General features: G+C 43.7%; 1 protein-coding gene across 1 annotated transcript; it reads right to left on the bottom strand.

Annotated features, from left to right (window-relative positions):
* Nucleotides 1–7,790: 7,790 nt before the first annotated feature.
* CRIPT (CXXC repeat containing interactor of PDZ3 domain) lies at nucleotides 7,791–18,956 on the bottom strand. Its single transcript, XM_068158901.1, has 5 exons — nucleotides 18,875–18,956; nucleotides 18,539–18,604; nucleotides 17,685–17,739; nucleotides 12,048–12,151; nucleotides 7,791–8,430 (listed from the first exon to the last, which is right to left on the bottom strand). The coding sequence occupies exons 1-5, from the start codon at nucleotides 18,888–18,890 to the stop codon at nucleotides 8,366–8,368; spliced, it is 306 nt and encodes a 101-aa protein (XP_068015002.1). The 5' UTR covers nucleotides 18,891–18,956; the 3' UTR covers nucleotides 7,791–8,365.
* Nucleotide 18,957: the final 1 nt, after the last annotated feature.

Below are 18,957 nucleotides of genomic sequence, written 5' to 3'. Positions count from 1 at the left end.
TTTTTTTTTTTTTTTTTTTTTTCTTTCCATTTCAAAGACAGACTGATTCCTGATTCTTCTCCACATGCCTGCCCAGTTCAAGCACCACCTACAGTGACCATCACCAGAGAGAGAGAGAGACTGCCCTGGGAGAGAGCGAGCCGGGATAGCAAGAGACTTGTACCAAGGCTTCAAATACCATGTGTCAAAATCACATGAAGGGGCTGTGGCAGGAGAGAGGAAGTGGAACAGAGGAGTGGATTGTGGTGGGTTAACACCTTTTTCTGAAAACAAAAGAAGAAAGCAGGGTGGAGGGCTTGCGGGTACTTTACACTCCCTGAAGGGCGTCTCCCCCCTGGGAAAGCTGAGTCTGTTCCACTCCCCCCTCCCTGCCCAGCAAGGGTATAAAAAGCAGGACCTCATAGCTGTTGGAGCTCCTTTTTGGCTCCTGCCTCTGCTGGATGAGAGCTACTGCAGCTGCTCTCCTGATCCTCAGCCACGTGGCCGGACCTGATCCTTCTCCCTGCTGCCTCTGCGCCTCCTCAGAGAACAACTGGTTTTGTATTATTCTTTTTCTATTCCCCTCCCATCCATTCTTGTTCCTTGCCCTTGTGAACCTTTTTCCCTGTTATTGCTATATATATATATATATATTTTGAAGAAAAAAATTATTTGCCTCTCTACTTCCAAGCTGACTCCAGATTGTTGCTTAGTGGATTTGCTTCTTACCTTTTTTTTTTTCCCCTCCTCTCCCTGTTTGGAGGGAGGAGGTGGGGGGGAAGTGGGGAAGAGATTCTCAGCCTTTTCCCCATTTGAGCTTTTAACTCTCAGTTAAGGCTCAAACCACTACAAATAATCTTCTGGTTTCCTTTTTACACCCAATAGGGATTTTGTTATATTTCTCTAATTTTCTGTTCAAAATCTGTAACTAAATTTTAAAGGCATAGCCTAAAACCACCACAGGAGGTTATTTGAGAATTGTGATAGCAAGGCTGATAACGCAGTGCAAATAGATCATACTAGTTAAATAGGATCTCATAGTTTTGTCTCTCATATGCTGACCTTAGAAGATTGTAACAAAATTAGGGTGCAGGCAGAATTAGGATGCAAACTAAAATTACCAGCTGACCTGTTAAGAGAATCATGCCCTAGTGCTTTGGAAACCTGGATATGCCTTAGGCTTTGGCAGAATTAGGCTGTGTTAACTCACAGGTGTCCAAATAAGAAAAGTTAAACTGATAGTTTCATGCATAAAATGTTCACTAAATATTATATTTCCTGCCTAACATTAATCAATGTTTAAAGTTGAACAATTATACAGAGAAAGTGTTTACACAAATAAAACTGACATGTAGCCTGAAGTATTAAGTACTGATGGTGAAACATACATACACACATTAACTTGATGGGGGTAAAAATTCCCATATGGAAAGTACAGAATCAGAGATTCACAGAATTGTTTTCATTGAAACAGTTGTTTAAGATCATCACTGCCAGGTCACCACTAAACCATGTGTCTCAGTACCACAACCATAAATCTTTTAAATACCTCCAGGGAGGGTGTCTCAACCACTTGCCTGGGAAGCCTGTTCGAGTCATAGAATCACAGACCCCTGGGTGTATCCCATCAGGTCCCTTGGACTTGAACACTTTCAGGTTCTACAGATGGTCACAAACCTGATCTTCACTCGCCATGGGCAGTTCCTTCTTCCAGCCCCTGACATTATCTTTCATTATTCTGGGATTGTGGCTGGAGCCCTCGACAGTGAAGACTGAGGCAAAGAAGTCATTGAGAACCTCATCCTTCTCCATGTGACTTGTCACCAGTTCTTCACAACCCATTCAGTGGAGAATTTTCAAATATCAAACCTAACCCTCCCTTGGTACAAACTGAGGTAATTTCTTCTTGTTCTATTTGTTGTTAATTGGGAGAACAGAATAACCCCCACCTTAATACAACCTCCTTTCAGGTAGATATAGAGAGTGATAAAGTCTCTCCTGTCCCTCCATTTCAACCTCAGTACTGTCAGCCACCTGGGCATGCTGCTGGCTCTATTCATGCTCTATTTGTTTTCCAAATTAACTGATTCCTTCATTCAAGGAGTTCTTGTGTCAAACTCTTGTCTAAGTCTGCACTGTTTGTACAGGTGTTTAAAGTATTAAACACACAAAAGACAAACAGACACAGCCCATCTCCTAGAAATCCACATATGTGAGCTTTCTAAAACGAATTCTAACCCAAATCTGACACCAACTTCCTCAGCAGGCTTGGACAAATTAGCTGTTTAGTTCTTATTTATCTACCGTGCATGGCATCACGAGGGAAAATTAATTTACCCAGTGCTCAATGACAGAAGCATGCCCTTGAGCTCCACACACTGGTTGTTGCTAGAACTACAATTTCCTCCCCTCAATCAAAACATTTATTTTTCATCATGTATATGAAGGTGTGACAGTTTAGGTTGTGCCTTTAATCTAGAAGCTACAGTTGGGTGTAAAAAGGAAAACAAAGATTGTTCTAAATTAATTTCATTGGACGGATGAGTGGAATGTAGTCTTATGATCTTACATTCTTTTCTCACTCTCACTCGGTCTCTTTCTGCTGGCATGCATGCTGTTCTGGACAGAGAGAGAGACCTCTTATCTATGATCTTGGGATAAGCAATACAAATTTCTTAACGATGCTTTGAGCTAGCTAAAAATCCCTATAACATTCTCTCCTTTTCTCTTTTCTTCTAATTAACTAGAGGGAAGAGGGAGGGAGAGGTTGGGGGGAGGTGAGGTGTTTAGATATGGCCCATCCTATAGGGTCAGTTAATAGGTTTCTCTGTTACCAAAGTGCATTAATTATCTTTGGACAGTATTTAAACCAGCCAAGATGGTAGGCAATTTGCCTTATTCTTATCAAGCAAGCAACAAGAGCCAAATGCTGCCAGAGTTGCAGCTGAAGAGACTGTTCTAACAGCCAAACCACACCTGGGCCTTACACCTGGACCACGGTGCACAAGAGAGCAGCCCCTCAGCCCTCTCTAAGCCAAGAGCCACTTGAATGACAGTTACAACATTGGGGAAGGCACCAGATAGAGGAGCAAGCTGTGAGTACCCAGATAATTTGCTACAGAATCCCCCTTGTGGGAAACCACAGTTGGTGGCAGCTTTATTTCCAATTTAAATTGCTGTATTGGAAATATCCAGATTTGTGCTCAAATGATTTAACTGTCTTCAGATGTGGAATGTAATACCCACAACTGAATAATAGAACAAAGGAAATATACTTTGTGAATGAGTGGCAGCTGTGCTTGAAGATACCTCCACCAAAAATATTAAATAGCAAAATATGTATTTGTTTTTAATTACACCTTTACACACCTGTTCCTTGTTGCCTTAAAGTGGGTGAAGTAAGCAGTATCTGGCAGCAGAGAATTCATGGGTTTTGCAGGCTTTAGCCAGACATGATGAACATGTAGGTATGTACCTTGTGCAACTTCTGCAAACTGAGCTATGGCTCCCAGCCATAAACGATGATGGGGAAAAAAGAAACAATCTTTTTTTGCTTAATTTCAGACTGTAACTTCTTCCATAAAAGCACATCTATGTCTTTTTCTTGTTTCAGGGGGCCTCACACCTGGACACAGGACTCCAAGGGAGTAGGTCTCACCCGAGCAGTGGCAGAACCACCTCTCTGGACCTGCTGGCCACGTTTCTTCTGATGGAGTCCAGGACATGATTTGCCTTCTGGCCTGCAAGTGTGCATTGTGGGCTCACATCCAGATTCTCATCCACCACTACCATGAAATCTATTTCTGCAGGGCCGCTCTCAATCTCATCATCCCTCAGACTGTATTGGTATTGAGGATTTCCCTAACCTAGGTGCAGGACCTCATACTTTGCCTTATTGAACCATTCTAAGATTCTCCTGAGGCCATTTCTCCAGCCTGTCCACATCCCTCTGAATGGCATCCCATCCTTCAACCACACCACTCAGCTTGGTATCATCTGAAAACTGGCTGAGGGTGCACTCAATCTCACTCTCTATATCATTGATGAAGATATTGAACTGTGCTGGTCCCAATATGGACCCTGAGGGACACCACTTACCACCCATATACATCTGGACATCGAGCTGTTGACCACTACCATTTGGATATGATCATCCAACCAATTCCTTATCCATTGAACAGTCCATCCACCAAATCCATACCTCTCCAGAGAAGGATGTTGTGGAGGACTGTGTGAAAGGCATTACAAAAGTCCAGACAGGTAACATCTCTTTGTCTTACCTTGACCACTGCTGTAGTTACACCATTGCAAAAAGCCACTAGGCTGGGTCAGGCAAGAGTTGCCTTTGGTGAAGCCATGCTGGCTGTCCAAAACCTCTACATCTCTTTATTGTGTTAATTAAGTTACTTTGGTGCATGTTTGGGCCATTCTTAAGAAAACCCAAATGTACAAGGGTCAGTGACATCCTTGTTTATAAGACAGTCTTTCTTGCTCTCCGAGGGTAGAAACCCCACCACATTTCTACAAGTAAACAATTACAATAGTCCTAATGCTTTGGAAGAATCTTGCCAAAGAACCACCTGGATGGTCTTTTCTGCAATTTCTGCAGTGGAAAGAACAGGGTTATAAAATCAAACAAAACACAAATCAAAACAACACAGCTTGGGGAAGAATATAAGAACACCCTGACACAGCAAGGACCCTTCAATATTTCCTGATTGATTTTCATCTGATTGGCTGCTCACAGGCACAGTAATATTTTTATAGCATAGCTGTTCTTTTAATTATCTGCATCGAAATATTGCTTATACTTAGCTCAGCAACAGCTCTACCCAATGAACATACACAAAGAGCAAGGACAGTATAGGAATTCAGCCATACTGAGGAAAATTCTTAACCTACTAAATTTGGTAGCACAAGTGTCTTATCTGTGATTTAGAGGACAGTCTCATCATCAGGCAACATTAATGTGTTGTTCTCAGTACAGAATACAAAACCAGCAACTTTCCATTACAGATTTTTGGTTTTCCACTGCATGTTGTCTCAGGAGTAGCATCCCATGCTAACAAGGCATTTTTAGTATCAACAAAAATGCCTTCATATGACAATTTGATTATACTGAAGGTGTAGAGAATTTTAAAAGCTAACTTTAAATTCTTGTTATCCAACACCAATAACAAAGCTGAGGAGGGGTTTAGAGCACAGCCCTATGAGGAGAGGCTGAGGGAGTTGGGGTTGCTTAGCCTGGAGAAGAGGAGGCTCAGGGGAGACCTTCTTGCTCTCTACAACTACCTGAAAGGAGGTTATAGCCAGATGGGGGTTGGTCTCTTCTCCCAGGCAACCAGAACGAGAACAAGAGGACACAGTCTCAAGCTGCACCAGGGGAGGTTTAGACTGGATGTTAGGAAGAAGTTCTTCCCAGAAAGAGAGATTGGCCATTGGGATGTGCTGCCCAGGGAGGTGGTGGAGTCACCATTACTGGAGGTGTTTAAGAAAAGACTGGATGAGGCACTTGGTGCCATGGTTTAGTTGATTAGATGGTGTTGGGTGATGGGTTGGACTTGATGATCTCGAAGGCCTTTTCCACCCTATTCTATTCTATTCTATTCTATTCTATTCTATTCTATTCTATTCTATTCTATTCTATTCTATTCTATTCTATTCTATTCTATTCTACTATAGTGCATCGCAGAGGTGCAGGAGAGAGCTTGTATTGTAAATTTAAAGCAGTGGGTCTCCAAAGTGAAAAGTGAACATTTCTGAAAGCTGACTGTTACATCACAAATTTTACAGATCTCAGGAACCAAACCTCTTGAGGCCAAGAAGGCTTGAGAGCTACTAATGGAAGACCCCAAGCATGTACAAAACAGTGGAACAACAACCTAATGTTTGAATCCACAATTAAAAAGCAAAACCCCAAAACAGAACAGCAAAACCTGTCCTCCTTCTCCAACAGAAAACATTCTAACATGCAAAATCAGCTGGCCGGTGAAAGGATCTAGGTGTTTATGAGCTATATTCACAAAATAATGATGAAGAAAAGATCATATTATTTAAATTGGTGCTGTTCTTAAATCTGTTACAAAACAAGCTAAGAGTTCATTCAATGCCAATAATTACAGAGTGTGATAAACATATATTGCACACCATGCATTCTAGAATTACAAAGTCAGGCTTTTGAAACGGAGAGACTGGCAAGTTTTAATAAGACATGAAAATTAGTGTTATTCACAAAATAGCAAAAATTAACCAATCTTACACAATAAGTGAAGTAGTCAAGAGAACATCAGAGAATATGCCAGTTGGAGTCACAACACACTCTGTTGACAAGCACTTGCTGCAAAACTTGAAGCCAATTACAGACATTTTCTTTTCATCCACACAAAGGACATGCCAGAGATGTACACTAATAATAAAATTCCTTGACCTGTTTGGAAACAAGTGACTGCTGCCATGTGGAAATAACTTTGCAGGCTGCTATCACCAGCTAGCTAATCCATATACTTACATTCAGTTGTTAAGGTCGGTGAAGCTTTTTAAATGAAAAGCAGCAGCGTTCTACTCTTTTAGGGGACCCATCTAATTCCATTAGCCTGGCAAAGCTTCTTAATAAATATAAAATGCTTTTAAAAAATACTATTTTAACAACTGCAGGATGTGAGTGCATTTGGAGCAAGGAATTTTGGTGACAAATGCTCGATAATGGACAGTTAAAGGTGGCAGGAAATGTAGACAACCCCCTTTAGAGTGCTACTTACAGCGCAACCAGTGTGGGAGGATTTAAACCAAAAAATAATAAATATACCCCCAGTATTATGTATTTTCTTGCAGTAATGCATAGAAAGAATAGTGATTTTTCAGTTTCAGTTGCAGCCATGCAGTTTCCTCAGTAACAGAATTGAGAACAAAGGCAAACCTAAATCAGCAGAGTATCTATCCACAGGGAAATTCCTACGGATATTTTTTCTGCAACAGCTGAAAGCAGGTTGCAAAAGCACAAGAGGTTGCCAAGCGGAGGCTGCTGGGAGGAGTCAACAAGTAAACCTCATTTAATAATCACCATGAATTAAGAGTACCATTTTTTCAGCTTTAAAAGCATGCATACTGAACACTTACTACTCCAAACTAGAAACTGCTTTCACATGTAGTTTCATAGTTTCATAGTTTCATTCAGGGTTGGAAGGGACCACAAGGATCATCTAGCTCCAACCCCCCTGCCATGAGCAGGGACACCCTACACTAGATCAGGCTGCCCAGAGTCTCATCCAGCCTGCTCTTAAACACCTCCAGGGACGGGGCCTCGATCACCTCCCTGGACAACCCATTCCAGTACTTCACCACTCTCATGGTGAAGAACCTCCTCCTCACATCTAGCCTGAATCTCCCCACCTCCAGCTTCATTCCATTCCCCCTAGTCCTATCACTACCTGAGATCCTGATTTTATTTTTAAAGACCTCAGAGTAGATACTACCCAAAAGTGCAAAGCCACATTCATCCTCTCATGCTCAGAGAGGCTTACTTGAAGCTTTTTATCAAAGCAGTGCTGAAGAGAAGGCAGTCTGTTCTGATCTTTCAAATGTAACATGCATATAAGCAATAGCTACATAGAATTCAAGAATCAGTTTCAAACCAAGTATTTAAAAGCCAGACTAACTTAGGAAATTATGAGACCGAGACCTGACATTAGAAATTGATGCTTATTGTTTTATTACCTTGGGCCACCAGGTGCCAAAACCTCCTTAAAGGCTGGCAGGAGAATAGCTAATCAGTCTTACTGCCAAAGTAAGAACTGGCAAAGCAACACACTAGATTTCAGTAGTTTAACATATTTTTATTTAAGCAGCTCTACTGGAGACAGAAAAAAACTCATCAGGACAACTGATGAATTAAAAACTGATGATGAAAATCTGAAGAACACAGTACTTAGAGGGGAAGACATAATAGTAATAACATAATAACCCTAAGCATAGAGCTAAACAAAGATACTACTTCAATGAAGTAATACAAGCTCCTATTTCATAACATTTTATAGACGTATAATCAGACAAGCAGATACAACAAAAGAATAGAAGTGTTAATCTCGAAGATCTGTGTGATGATGGCAATACAGGTTCAAGCTTTCCTGCAGGATCTTCTCATTCACTTTCAAATGCAGCAGTAGCTGCAAACCACTGTCTTTAAATATCAGTTAACATTAGTGCTACAACAATAAAAATCAAATATTACATACATTTCTAGGTGAACATTCAGGCTGCCTCTAACTCTTATCTCATTCCAAGTAAATGTATTATCTTTCAGAAAGTAATATTTACAAACTATTTTAGAGAAAAGTTGCTGTACAGAAGTTGAAGACATGAAAGTTCACAAAAAGACTAGTCAATTTTATTAGACAGAAGTTTGCTTGTAGTTCTTCGTATCCAAGACCTTCTTGCCACACATTGAGCAGATGCCTATAAGCAAACAAAAGGTGTGTAAATGATCACAGAATCAATAAGGTTGGAAAAGACTCGGAGATCATCAAGTCCAACCTGTCACCCAACACCTCATGACTACTAAACCATGGCTTCAAGTGCCACGTCCAATCCCCTCTTGAACACCTCCAGGGATGGTGACTCCACAACCTCCCTGGGCAGCACATTCCAGTGGCCAATTACTCTTTCTGTGAAGAACTTTCTCCTCACCTCCAGCCTAAACCTCCCCTGGCACAGCTTGACACTGTGTCCTCTTGTTCTAGTGCTGGTTGTCTAGGAGAAGAGACAACCCCCACCTGTCTACAACCTCCTTTCAGGTAGTGGTAGAGAGCAATAAGGTCTCCCCTGAGCCTCCTCTTCTCCAGGCTAAACAACCCCAGCTTCCTTAAACCATAAGTTTTTCTTCAAAAACAGTTGCTAGATTTTTTGTAAATATCATCTTCTAAAGTTGTTTCCATGAGCTCTCATAGACAATCTGTCTGTGCATTTTCAGAGGTATTGCAAATTCAGAAGTAATTAATAAGACACCCAATATAAATCAATTTTTGCAGCATATGTATAATGCTGTCAGTTACAAATAAAGAAAGAAATCAAAAAGCAACTCTATTTTGAGAACATTATGTTTTACAGTGCCCAAAGGAATACTGGAAGAGAGTCAGGAAAGAGCCTTTCCGGTAAACAGGTAAAAATGGCATTGATTTTGATTCCTGTAGGCAAACTGAGGACTAAAGCGGGCAGAATATAGCTAGACTAAGACAATACAGTCACCAACAAACTAACTACTAAATGGAAGATTAACAAGTGGTGAGCTTCAGGCACCTGAGAAAGTGCTTACAAAATAAACATTTTTTACAACATTTATTGCATTCCATTGTAGAGTGTAGATTTTGCTTGTAAATACAGCTTCATTTGCTTCTAGATATTTAGCCAATGAATTTGTTTAGAATAATCTTTTGTATTCCTTTTTGCACCCAATAATGATTTATATTTTTCTACTTTTCTGCTCAAAATCTGTAACTCAATTTTAAAGGCATAGCCTAAAACCACCACACAGTTCCACAGAATTAAACTATTTATAGCTTAATAGAAATTATAAATAACAGACAGCAAGAATACTTAAGAGTTGAAGTGAAGATGACCACTGATGTTGCGAAGGACTTTGACTTAAACCCAAGGAGTGTCAAGTCAGAAGACTAGAGCAGCAAAAGTACACAAGCTCAGCATGAGCAGAGGGGTGGGTTGGAAGGTGCTACATCTTCTGTCTGTTAGGGCCAAATTTTGTTTTACAAGACTATACATCAGCAGACACACAAAAAAAAAAAGTCAAACTGACAATTCTGTTAACTCTGCAAACTGTGTTTTTCATATACAGACAACACATCTCTAGACACATACCTAAGAACAGAATGACAGGGATTATGTGACATGATTTACTGCGGGGAGCAAAATCCAGCCCGCGGGCTTTCACTTAAGTCTAAAGTTATTAACTCTCAATTTCAGAGATATGAGACATTTGAAGCACTAAGCATTTGCTTCAAGAAGCATGCCACAAGCACGTATTTCATAGTCAGAACTAGAACCTAAAGCACACAGAATTCTGAATTCTATAAACCAGATCCAACCTAGAAGGATACACAAGCAGACAGAAATGAAATTGTGAAGCCCACCCAAACCAGCCTTAAGAGAGAGAACTAGATTCTACCATATGGGATTCAGGCAGCTATCTGGTGAGCATCTAGCAACTAGAAAAGGCAGCCCTCCTACAGCAGGCTGCTAAAGCACTGACTCAGTAACACAATACACATTCACAGAATAATTAAAATTAATTTCATAAGCAAAACTTACTCCTGGTTAGATGTAGCCCCCCATGTTTGTGTGCTATGAGGATTCCTTAGATTTTTTTTCTTATTTTTTTCCCCTCAAATTTTTTTAAGCAATTTTTAACAACACTGAAGAGTTCTGAATATGGGAGATAGAAAGTTTTCAGGTACAGGCAGCATTTCAGTGCTTTCATTTGTACACAACTCAGAAGTGCAGAAAGATTTTATATGTTACATATTGCACAGCACAGTATCATCCTTTCTAAGGACAATGATTACATAATTCTTTTCCATTTTTCAGTTTCACCTGAAGCCAAGCTTGACTTATAGTGCATCAAACATGTTCACAATTGGACTCCTTTTAAAGAAATGAACTTTTAAATGGCATATGTTAAGCCACTGGATGCTTAGGAATACTTACAAGTACAAAGGCAACCATAAAAACAATTGTCCTTCAGAGATATTTTCATAATTGCTTTTATAACTCACCTTTGTTTCTCTTTGCCCTTTATATACCAGGTATTCTAATTTTGTCAAGATAGTTTATCACTCTACCAAGATCAGAAGTTGGCTTTTTACTTGCTTTGTGGGCTTTTCTGTGGAGTAAATTGGTCCTGGAGTATTTGGGTTTTAGTTTGGGAAGGTTTTTTGTTTATATTTTTTCTGGGTGAGGTTTATTGGCTATTATTAAAAGGGAGAGAAGAGAAGGGAGCAGAAAAGAAACTATCACGAGAAACTTGTGTTTTTACAAAATCTGTTTTTTTTTCTAAGGAAAAAAAGTATCAAACTTGCTAGATGGCAATTTTCTATACAATTGCCAAGATTAAACTTCCAGTTATTCTTCCAAATCTACTGCTTTAGATAACAGAAACATTCTAAAATAAACAGAATCATAGAATGACCAAGGTTGGAAAGGATCTCCAGCAGTCTCTAGTCCTGCCCCACTCAAAATATGGCCAACATGTGGTGGTTTGGGCTGGGTGCCAGCCCCTGATGCCATTGCACAGGCCACAGCTGGGATGTTCCAAAGGGGGGCCCAGCCCAGTGGGTGGTCACAGGAAGCCAGGTATTTCCTTCCCATAATGTCCTGCTCCCCTATAAAACATCAGCGCAGGGTCCTCTTGCTCTCTTTCCTCCCTCACTGCTGCCTAGGTAAAATGGTGTGAGCCACCTCCCTTGAGCCTGCCCAGGCCCAAGGCTGGGTTGGGGGGAAGAAAGAGCCCTGGGGGGGGGTTGGGTGTACCCCCAGATGGGTATGGGACATTCTTGGGTATATTTTGGGATATCTCTCTCTCTTTTGTCATGGTGCTTGTGGTTTTCTGTAAAACTTTCATTGTTTTTTTTTCCATTTAAACTTTCCACCATTTTTTGCATTCTGTTTTGTCTGAGTCTTTCTTTTGCCTGTGGTGGGAGAATTGGTCTCTCAACCCACAACAATGAATGAGGCTGACTTAGGGCTTTTCAAACCAAGCTTTTAATACATCCCAGATTCCAGAGCTTATGCGGGTGCATGCTGCTAAAATATTAGACTAGCCTCACAGTGAAATTTGGTTTCCATGTGTGTAATTAGTATGTTTTACTTTTTTAACCTGTGTACATTGTCTCTTACTCTAGTATTCTGCACCTCAGATGAGTCTGATCCCACACTCTCTATGCCTTCCTTGAAGGCAGGAATTAAATTTCATCTTAGCCTTCCCTTTGTACAGTGAAACAAATTCCAGATCTCCACTAGCTCTCTAATTTCAAACCAAAGTGGGGTCATTAGGTGAAACTCACCTTTTTTATAGGCACATCCTTGACAATAATGAGACCCTGGTTGATGGACAGAACTCTTACAAATCCGACATATTGCAAATTTGTTCTTTCCATATGGGTCAAATCTGTCAAAAGACAAAGTGCTTCATTTATATACCTAGAAGTAAAGCATTTCTTCTGCCTCATCTGTGACAGTTTTAGGCTATGCCTTTAAAAGTTAGCTACAGATTTTCAAGCAGAAGAGTGAATATACTAAGTATAAACAATTCACAGTAAAAAGGAAAACAAAAACATAGAAGCGGGGGGTAGGTTAGGGGAGAGCTGGAGCAGTTCCCCGTTCCTTTTGGGATCCCATCAGGGGTTATGGGGGGTTCTGTGCTGCTTTCTGATTGTAAATACCTGTATAATACTGTAAATACTGTACATTTGTACATATTCATTGCACTCCATTGTAAGAGTGTAGTTATTGCTTGTAAATACAGCTCCCATTTTCTTTCCCGACTGAGTGAGCCAAGCTGTTGTTAATGTGGTGGAAAATTCCAAACCATTACACTCATCCTACAAAGTCTAAGCCAGAGGGCACAGGCAAATGCCGGCAAAAACTAATTTAAAAAGGGACACACAAAGATTATTTTTAATAGACTTCACAAAGTCTAGAGAAAACCTCACAGTTACCCACTAAGAGTTATTTCCTTCATTATGGACAACAGCTTTACAAAAGCAGAACTAAAAATGTGTCTCTGGATTAAGATAATAGTTTGTTTGGAAATTAGAATAGAATAAACCAGGTTCGAAGAGACCTTCAAGATCATCGTGTCCAACCTATCATCCAACACCACCCAACCAATTAAACCATGCAACCAAGCACCCTATCAAGTCTCCTCCTGAACACCTCCAGCTCCTCGGGCAACCCATTCCAATGGGCAATCACTCTCTCTGTATAAAACTTCCTCCTAACCTCCAGCCTGAACCTCCCCTGGCGCAGCCTGAGACTGTGTCCTCTTGTTCTGTTACTGGTTGCATGGGAGAAGAGACCAACCTCTGCCTGTCTACAACCCCCCTTCAGGTAGTTGTAGAGAGCAATAAGGTCACCCCAGAGTCTCCTCTTCTCCACGCTAAGGAACCCCAGCTCCCTCAGTCTCTCCTCATAGGACTTGTGTTTCAAGCCCCTCACCAATTTGGTTGCCTGTGGTGGGTTAACGCCTCTTTCTGAAAACAAAAGAAGAAAGCAGGGTGGAGGGCTTGCGGGTACTTTACACTCCCTGAAGGGCATTTCCCCCCTGGGAAAGCTGAGTCTGTTCCACTTCCCCCTCCCTGCCCAGCTAGGGTATAAAAAGCAGGACATCATAGCAGTTGGATCTCCCTTTTTGGCTCCTGCCTCTGCTGGATGAGAGCTACTGCAGCTGCCCTCCTGCTCCTCAGCCACGTGGCCGGACCTGATCCTTTTCCCTGCTGCCTCTGCACCTCCTCAGAGAAAGACTGGTTTTGTATTATTTTTTTTCTGTCCCACTCCCATCCATTCGTGTTCCTTGCCCTTGTGAACCTTATTTTTCCCTGTTATTGCTATATATATATATATATATATATATATAATTTGAAGAAAAAAATTATTTGCCTCTCTACTTCCAAGCTGACTCCAGATTGTTGCTTAGCGGATTTGCTCCTTACCCCTTTTTTTTCCTACTCTCCCTGTTTGAAGGGAGGAGGTGGGGGGGGAGTGGGGAAGAGATTCTCAGCCTTTTCCCATTTGAGCTTTTAACTCTCAGCTAAGGCTCAAACCACTACATTGCCCTTCTCTGGACACGCTCCAGCAAGTCAACATCCTTCCTAAACTGAGGGGCCCAGAACTGGACACAGTACTCGAGGTGCGGCCTAACCAGTGCAGTGTACAGGGGCAGAATGACCTCCCTGCTCCTGCTGGCCACACTGTTCCTGATGCAGGCCAGGATGCCATTGGCCCTCTGGCCTGCATGGGCACACTGCAGGCTCATGTTCAGCCCACCATCAACCACCACCCCCAGGTCCCTCTCTGCCTGGCCGCTCTCCAGCCACTCTGACCCCAGCCTGTAGCACTGCATGGCGTTGTTGTGGCCAATGTGCAGAACCCAGCACTTGGATGTGTTCAATCTCATGCCCTTGGATTCTGCCTATCTGTCCAGTCTGTCGAGGTCCCTCACAAAGCCTCTCTCCCCTCCAGCAGATCAACGCCTGCCCCAAGCTTGGTGTCACCAGCAAATATACTGATGGTTGACTCAATGCCCTCATCCAGATTATCAATAAAGATGTTAAAGAGCATGGGGCCCAGCACTGATCCCTGGGGTCACCACTACTGACTGGCTGCCAGCTGGATGTGGCACCATTCACCACCATTCTCTGGGCTCGGCCCTCCAGCCAGTTCCTAACCCATCGCAGTGTGCTCCCGTCTAAGCCATGGGCTGACAGCTTGGCCAGAAGTTTGCTATGGGGGACAGTGTCAAAGGCCTTGCCGAGGTCCAGGTAGACCACATCCACAGGCCTCCCCACATCCACCAGGTGGGTCACCTGATCATAGAAGGAGATCAGGTTGGTCAGGCAGGACCTAACCTTCCTAAATCCATGCTGGCTGGGCCTGATCCCTTGGCCATCCTGGAAGTGCTGTGTGATTGCACTCAAGATGACCTGTTCCATAATCTTGCCTGGCACTGAGGTCAAGCTGACAGGCCTATAATTCCCTGGCTCATCCAACCGGCCCTTCTTGTGGATGGGGACCACGTGGCCAGCTTCCAGTCCTCTGGGACCTCTCCAGTGAGCCAGGCCTGTTGAAAAATGATGGAGAGTGGCTTGGCCAGCTCATCTGCCAGCTCTCTCAGCACCCTAGGATGGTTCCCGTCTGGTCCCATGGACTTGTGGGGATCCAAGCGGCTGAGCAGAAAACCAACTACCCCATTCTGGAACAGAGGAAAACTATGCTGCTCCCTGGCTCCTTCTGCCAGCTCTGCAGGCCAGCTGTCTGGAAGACATTCTGTCCTGCTAGTAAAAATTGAGGTAAAGAAGGTGTTAAGTACCTCTGCCTTTTCCTCATCCTTTCTTACAATGTTCCCCTCCGTGTCCACCGAGGAGTGGAGGTTGTCCTTGCCCTTCCTCTTGCTATTAATGTATTTATAGAAGGACTTTTTTTGTCCTTCACAGCAGAGGCCAGTCTAAGCTCCAAATGTGCTTTTGCCTCCCTAACGTTCTTCCTACAAGACCTAGCAACATCCTTAAACTTTCATGAGTTGCCTCACCTTTCTTCCAAAGATGATACACCCTCTTTTTTTCCCTTAGTTCTTTTGGAAGGTCATTACCCATCCAGGCTGGCCATCTGCCCCGGTGGCTCATCTTCCGGCACATTGGCACAGCCTGTTCCTGTGCCTTCAACAGTTCTTCCTTGAAGTAGACCCAGCTCTCCTGGACCCCTTTGTTTTTGAGAGCTGTTTCCCCAGGAACAGTATCACCTTTGGAAGGAGAGGAAGGCTTCTCGAGGTATGTTTAAGGAAACTGTTAGATTATGTAGGAAAAAAATTAGAGAGGCAAAGACCCAGTTGGAACTTAAGCTGGCCACCTCTGTGAAAGACAATAAAAAGCATTTTTACAAATACATTAATGTTAAAAAGAAGGGCAGGAAGAACCTGCACTCCTTATTGGACCTGGAGGGGAACACTGTGACTGAAGATAAGGAAAAGGCTGAGGTCCTGAACACCTTCTTTGCCTCAATGTTTAACAGCAAGGCAGGAGGAGTTCAGGATGAGTGGCCTCCAGAGCTGGGCGATGGGGTCAGGGAGCAGTGTAATGCCCCGGAAATCCATGAGGAATTAGTTCGGGACCTGCCGAGCCACTTGGACACTCACAAGTCCATGGGACCGGATGGGATCCATCCTAGGGTGCTGAGAGAGCTGGCAGATGAGCTGGCCAAACCGCTCTCCATGATTTTTCAACAGGCCTGGCTCACTGGTGAGGTCCCAGATTACTGGAAACTGGCCATTGTGGTCCCTATCCACAAGAAGGATGGGATGGAGGAACCTGGAAACTACAGGCCAGTCAGCCTGCCCTCAGTGTCAGGGAAAATGATGGAGCAGATTATCCTGGTGGCAATAACTGCACACCTGAAGGATGATCAAGGGCTCAGGTCCAGCCAACATGGATTTAGGAGGGGCAGGTCCTGCCTCTCCAACCTGATCTCCTTCTATGATCAGGTGACCTCTCTGGTGGACGAGGGGAGGCCTGTGGATGTGGTCTACCTGGACTTCATCAAGGCCTTTGACACCGTCCCCCACAGCAAACTGCTGGTTAAGCTGTCAGCTCGAGGCGTGGACCGCAACACTCTGTGCTGGGTTAGGAACTGCCTGGAGGGCCAAGCCCAGAGAGTGGTGGTGAATGGTGCCACACTCAGCTGGCAGCCAGTCACAAATGGCGTCCCCCAGGTATCAGTGCTAAGCCACATCCTCTTTAATATCTTCATTGATGATCTGCATGAGGGGATTGAGTCAGTCATCAGCAAATTTGCAGATGACAACAAGTTGGGGCAGATGTTAGACAGAGGGTTGAAGGGCTCTGCAGAGGGACCTCGACCAACTAGACAGATGGGCGGAGACCAATGGGATGTCATTCAACAAGTCCAAGTGCCGGGTGCTGCACTTTGGCCATGGCAACCCCATGCAGAGCTACAGGCTGGGGTCAGAGTGGCTGGAGAGCTCCTAAACAGAGAGGGACCTGGGGGTGCTGATTGACAGCCGCCTGAACATAAGCCAGCAGTGTGCCCAGGTGGCCAACAAGGCCAACGGCATCCTGGCCTGCATTAGGAATAGTGTGGCCAGCAGGAGCAGGGAGGTCATTGTGCCCCTGTACTCTGCATTGGTTAGGCCACACCTTGAGTCCTGTGTCCAGTTCTGGGCCCCTCAGTTTAGGAAGGACATTGAGACACTTGAACGTGTCCAGAGAAGGGCAACAAGGCTGGTGAGAGGCCTTGAGCACAAGCCCTATGAGGAGAGGCTGAGGGAGCTGGGATTGTTTAGCCTGGAGGAGGCTCAGGGGAGACCTCATTGCCCTCTACAACTACCTGAAAGGTGGTTGTAGCCAGGAAGGGGTTGGTCTCTTCTCTCTAGCAACCAGCACCAGAACAAGGGGACACAGTCTCAAGCTGCGCCAGGGGAAGTTTAGGCTTGAGGTGAGGAGAAAGTTCATCACTGAGAGGGTCACTGGTGATTGGAATGGGCTGCCTGGGGAGGTGGTGGAGTCACCGTCCCTGGAGGTGTTCAAGAGAGGATTGGACGTGGCACTTGGTACCATGGCCTAGTCACGAGGTCTGCGGTGACATGTTGGACTTAATCTTTGAGATCTCTTCTAACCTTAGTGATACTGTAAGCCTTCCCAGCATCTCTCCTAACAAAATCATAGAACCCTACCAGTTTTGGTGATAATTGCAGTAAAACAGTTGCCCACACTCTACGATTCAGCAGAGAGCACCCACAAAATATGTATGGACATACTTCTACCAACTAGATAAAAGTCATAGTCCTCACAAATCTTAGAAATAGTGTAGTTCAGATAAGTTTGGCGCAGTTGCCCACATATGCAGGAAACTGGTCGCAGTTATAGCAAACTGACTGTTTTCAACCTAAATCAGCATCAAATACTACTAACCTTGCCTTCTTTGAGGTCAGTGCCTTGTTTTCATTTAACTTGCGGCCACCACTTTCTACAAAAAAGAACAAAATCACAAATGAATACACTTCTGAGTGTCTACCTACTTTTAAAAAGCTTGTTTTACAGGTTTTACACATATGCAAATAGTCATGAGACATAACATACATAGCAGAGAGATAAAGCATGGGACAACAGAATGGGGGGCTGAGGGAGCTGGGGTTACTTAGCCTGGAGGAGGCTCAGGGGAGACCTTCTTGCTGCCCACAACTACCTGAAAGGAGGTTGTAAACAGGGGGGGTTGGTCTTTTCTCCCAGGCAACCAGCACTAGAACAAGAAGACACAGTCTCAAGCTGTGCCAGGGGAAGTTTAGGCTCGAGGTGAGGAGAAAGTTCTTCCCAGAAGCAGTAATTGGCCATTGGAATGTGCTGCCCAGGGAGATGGTGGAGTCACCATCCCTGGAGGTGTTCAAGAGAGGACTGGATGTGGCACTTGAAGCCATGGTTTAGTTGTCATGAGGTGTTGGGTGATAGGTTGGACTTGATGATCTCCGAGTCTTTTCCAACCTCATCAATTCTATGATTCCATGACAATGTGCCTTGTTTCTCTATTGCCATTGTAAAGATGAAAACAAACCAGACAACTCCATACTGAAGAGCTCAGGGTAAAAAAAAATCCCAATGCTTTAAATTAGCATGTTAGGGAAACCACAGGAATTAAAAATTAACGTGGTTAACTACTTCAGATTTTAGCCTTATGATTCTAAGATAGCTCAGGTGCCCAACTGGCTTGAAGATACCTGAAAGCCAAGTGTTAAACCGCCTCCGCCCCCCCCACCCCCCCCCAAGATTACCTGTAGTGTTTCTTGCACCATCTTTCCACGTATCAGGAGTGATTACCCTACCGAGTTTCTTCTCGCCTACATAAGGAAACATTACAAAGGAAAAAAAAAAAAAAAAAAAAAAAAAAAAAGAGTAAAGATACACAGCGTTAATATTCACAAGGAGCACTTCCTGTGGGAGCAAAACAGGTCACAGACACTCCCGGAACCGCGACCTGCGGCCCGTCCTGTAGCCTCCGAAATCCAGAATTACTGTTTCTCAGCTCCGAGAAAGCCCAGGACCCCCGAGAACAGGATCCAGAGACACGTACAAGCCAACCCCTGCTGCCCTGGGAAGCCGACACTCACATTTGTCGCACACCATGGCGGCCCCCACCACAGCAAACAGCTGCTTCCGGTTCCGCTCGGGCCCTGGCGCGCGGCTGACGCAG

This window comes from Melanerpes formicivorus, unplaced genomic scaffold (assembly GCF_026170545.1).
Source record: "Melanerpes formicivorus ecotype bairdi unplaced genomic scaffold, bMelFor1.0.p_v2 SCAF_43, whole genome shotgun sequence".
NCBI classification, from domain to species: domain Eukaryota; kingdom Metazoa; phylum Chordata; class Aves; order Piciformes; family Picidae; genus Melanerpes; species Melanerpes formicivorus.
This window is presented reverse-complemented; position numbering and strand designations above follow the sequence as displayed.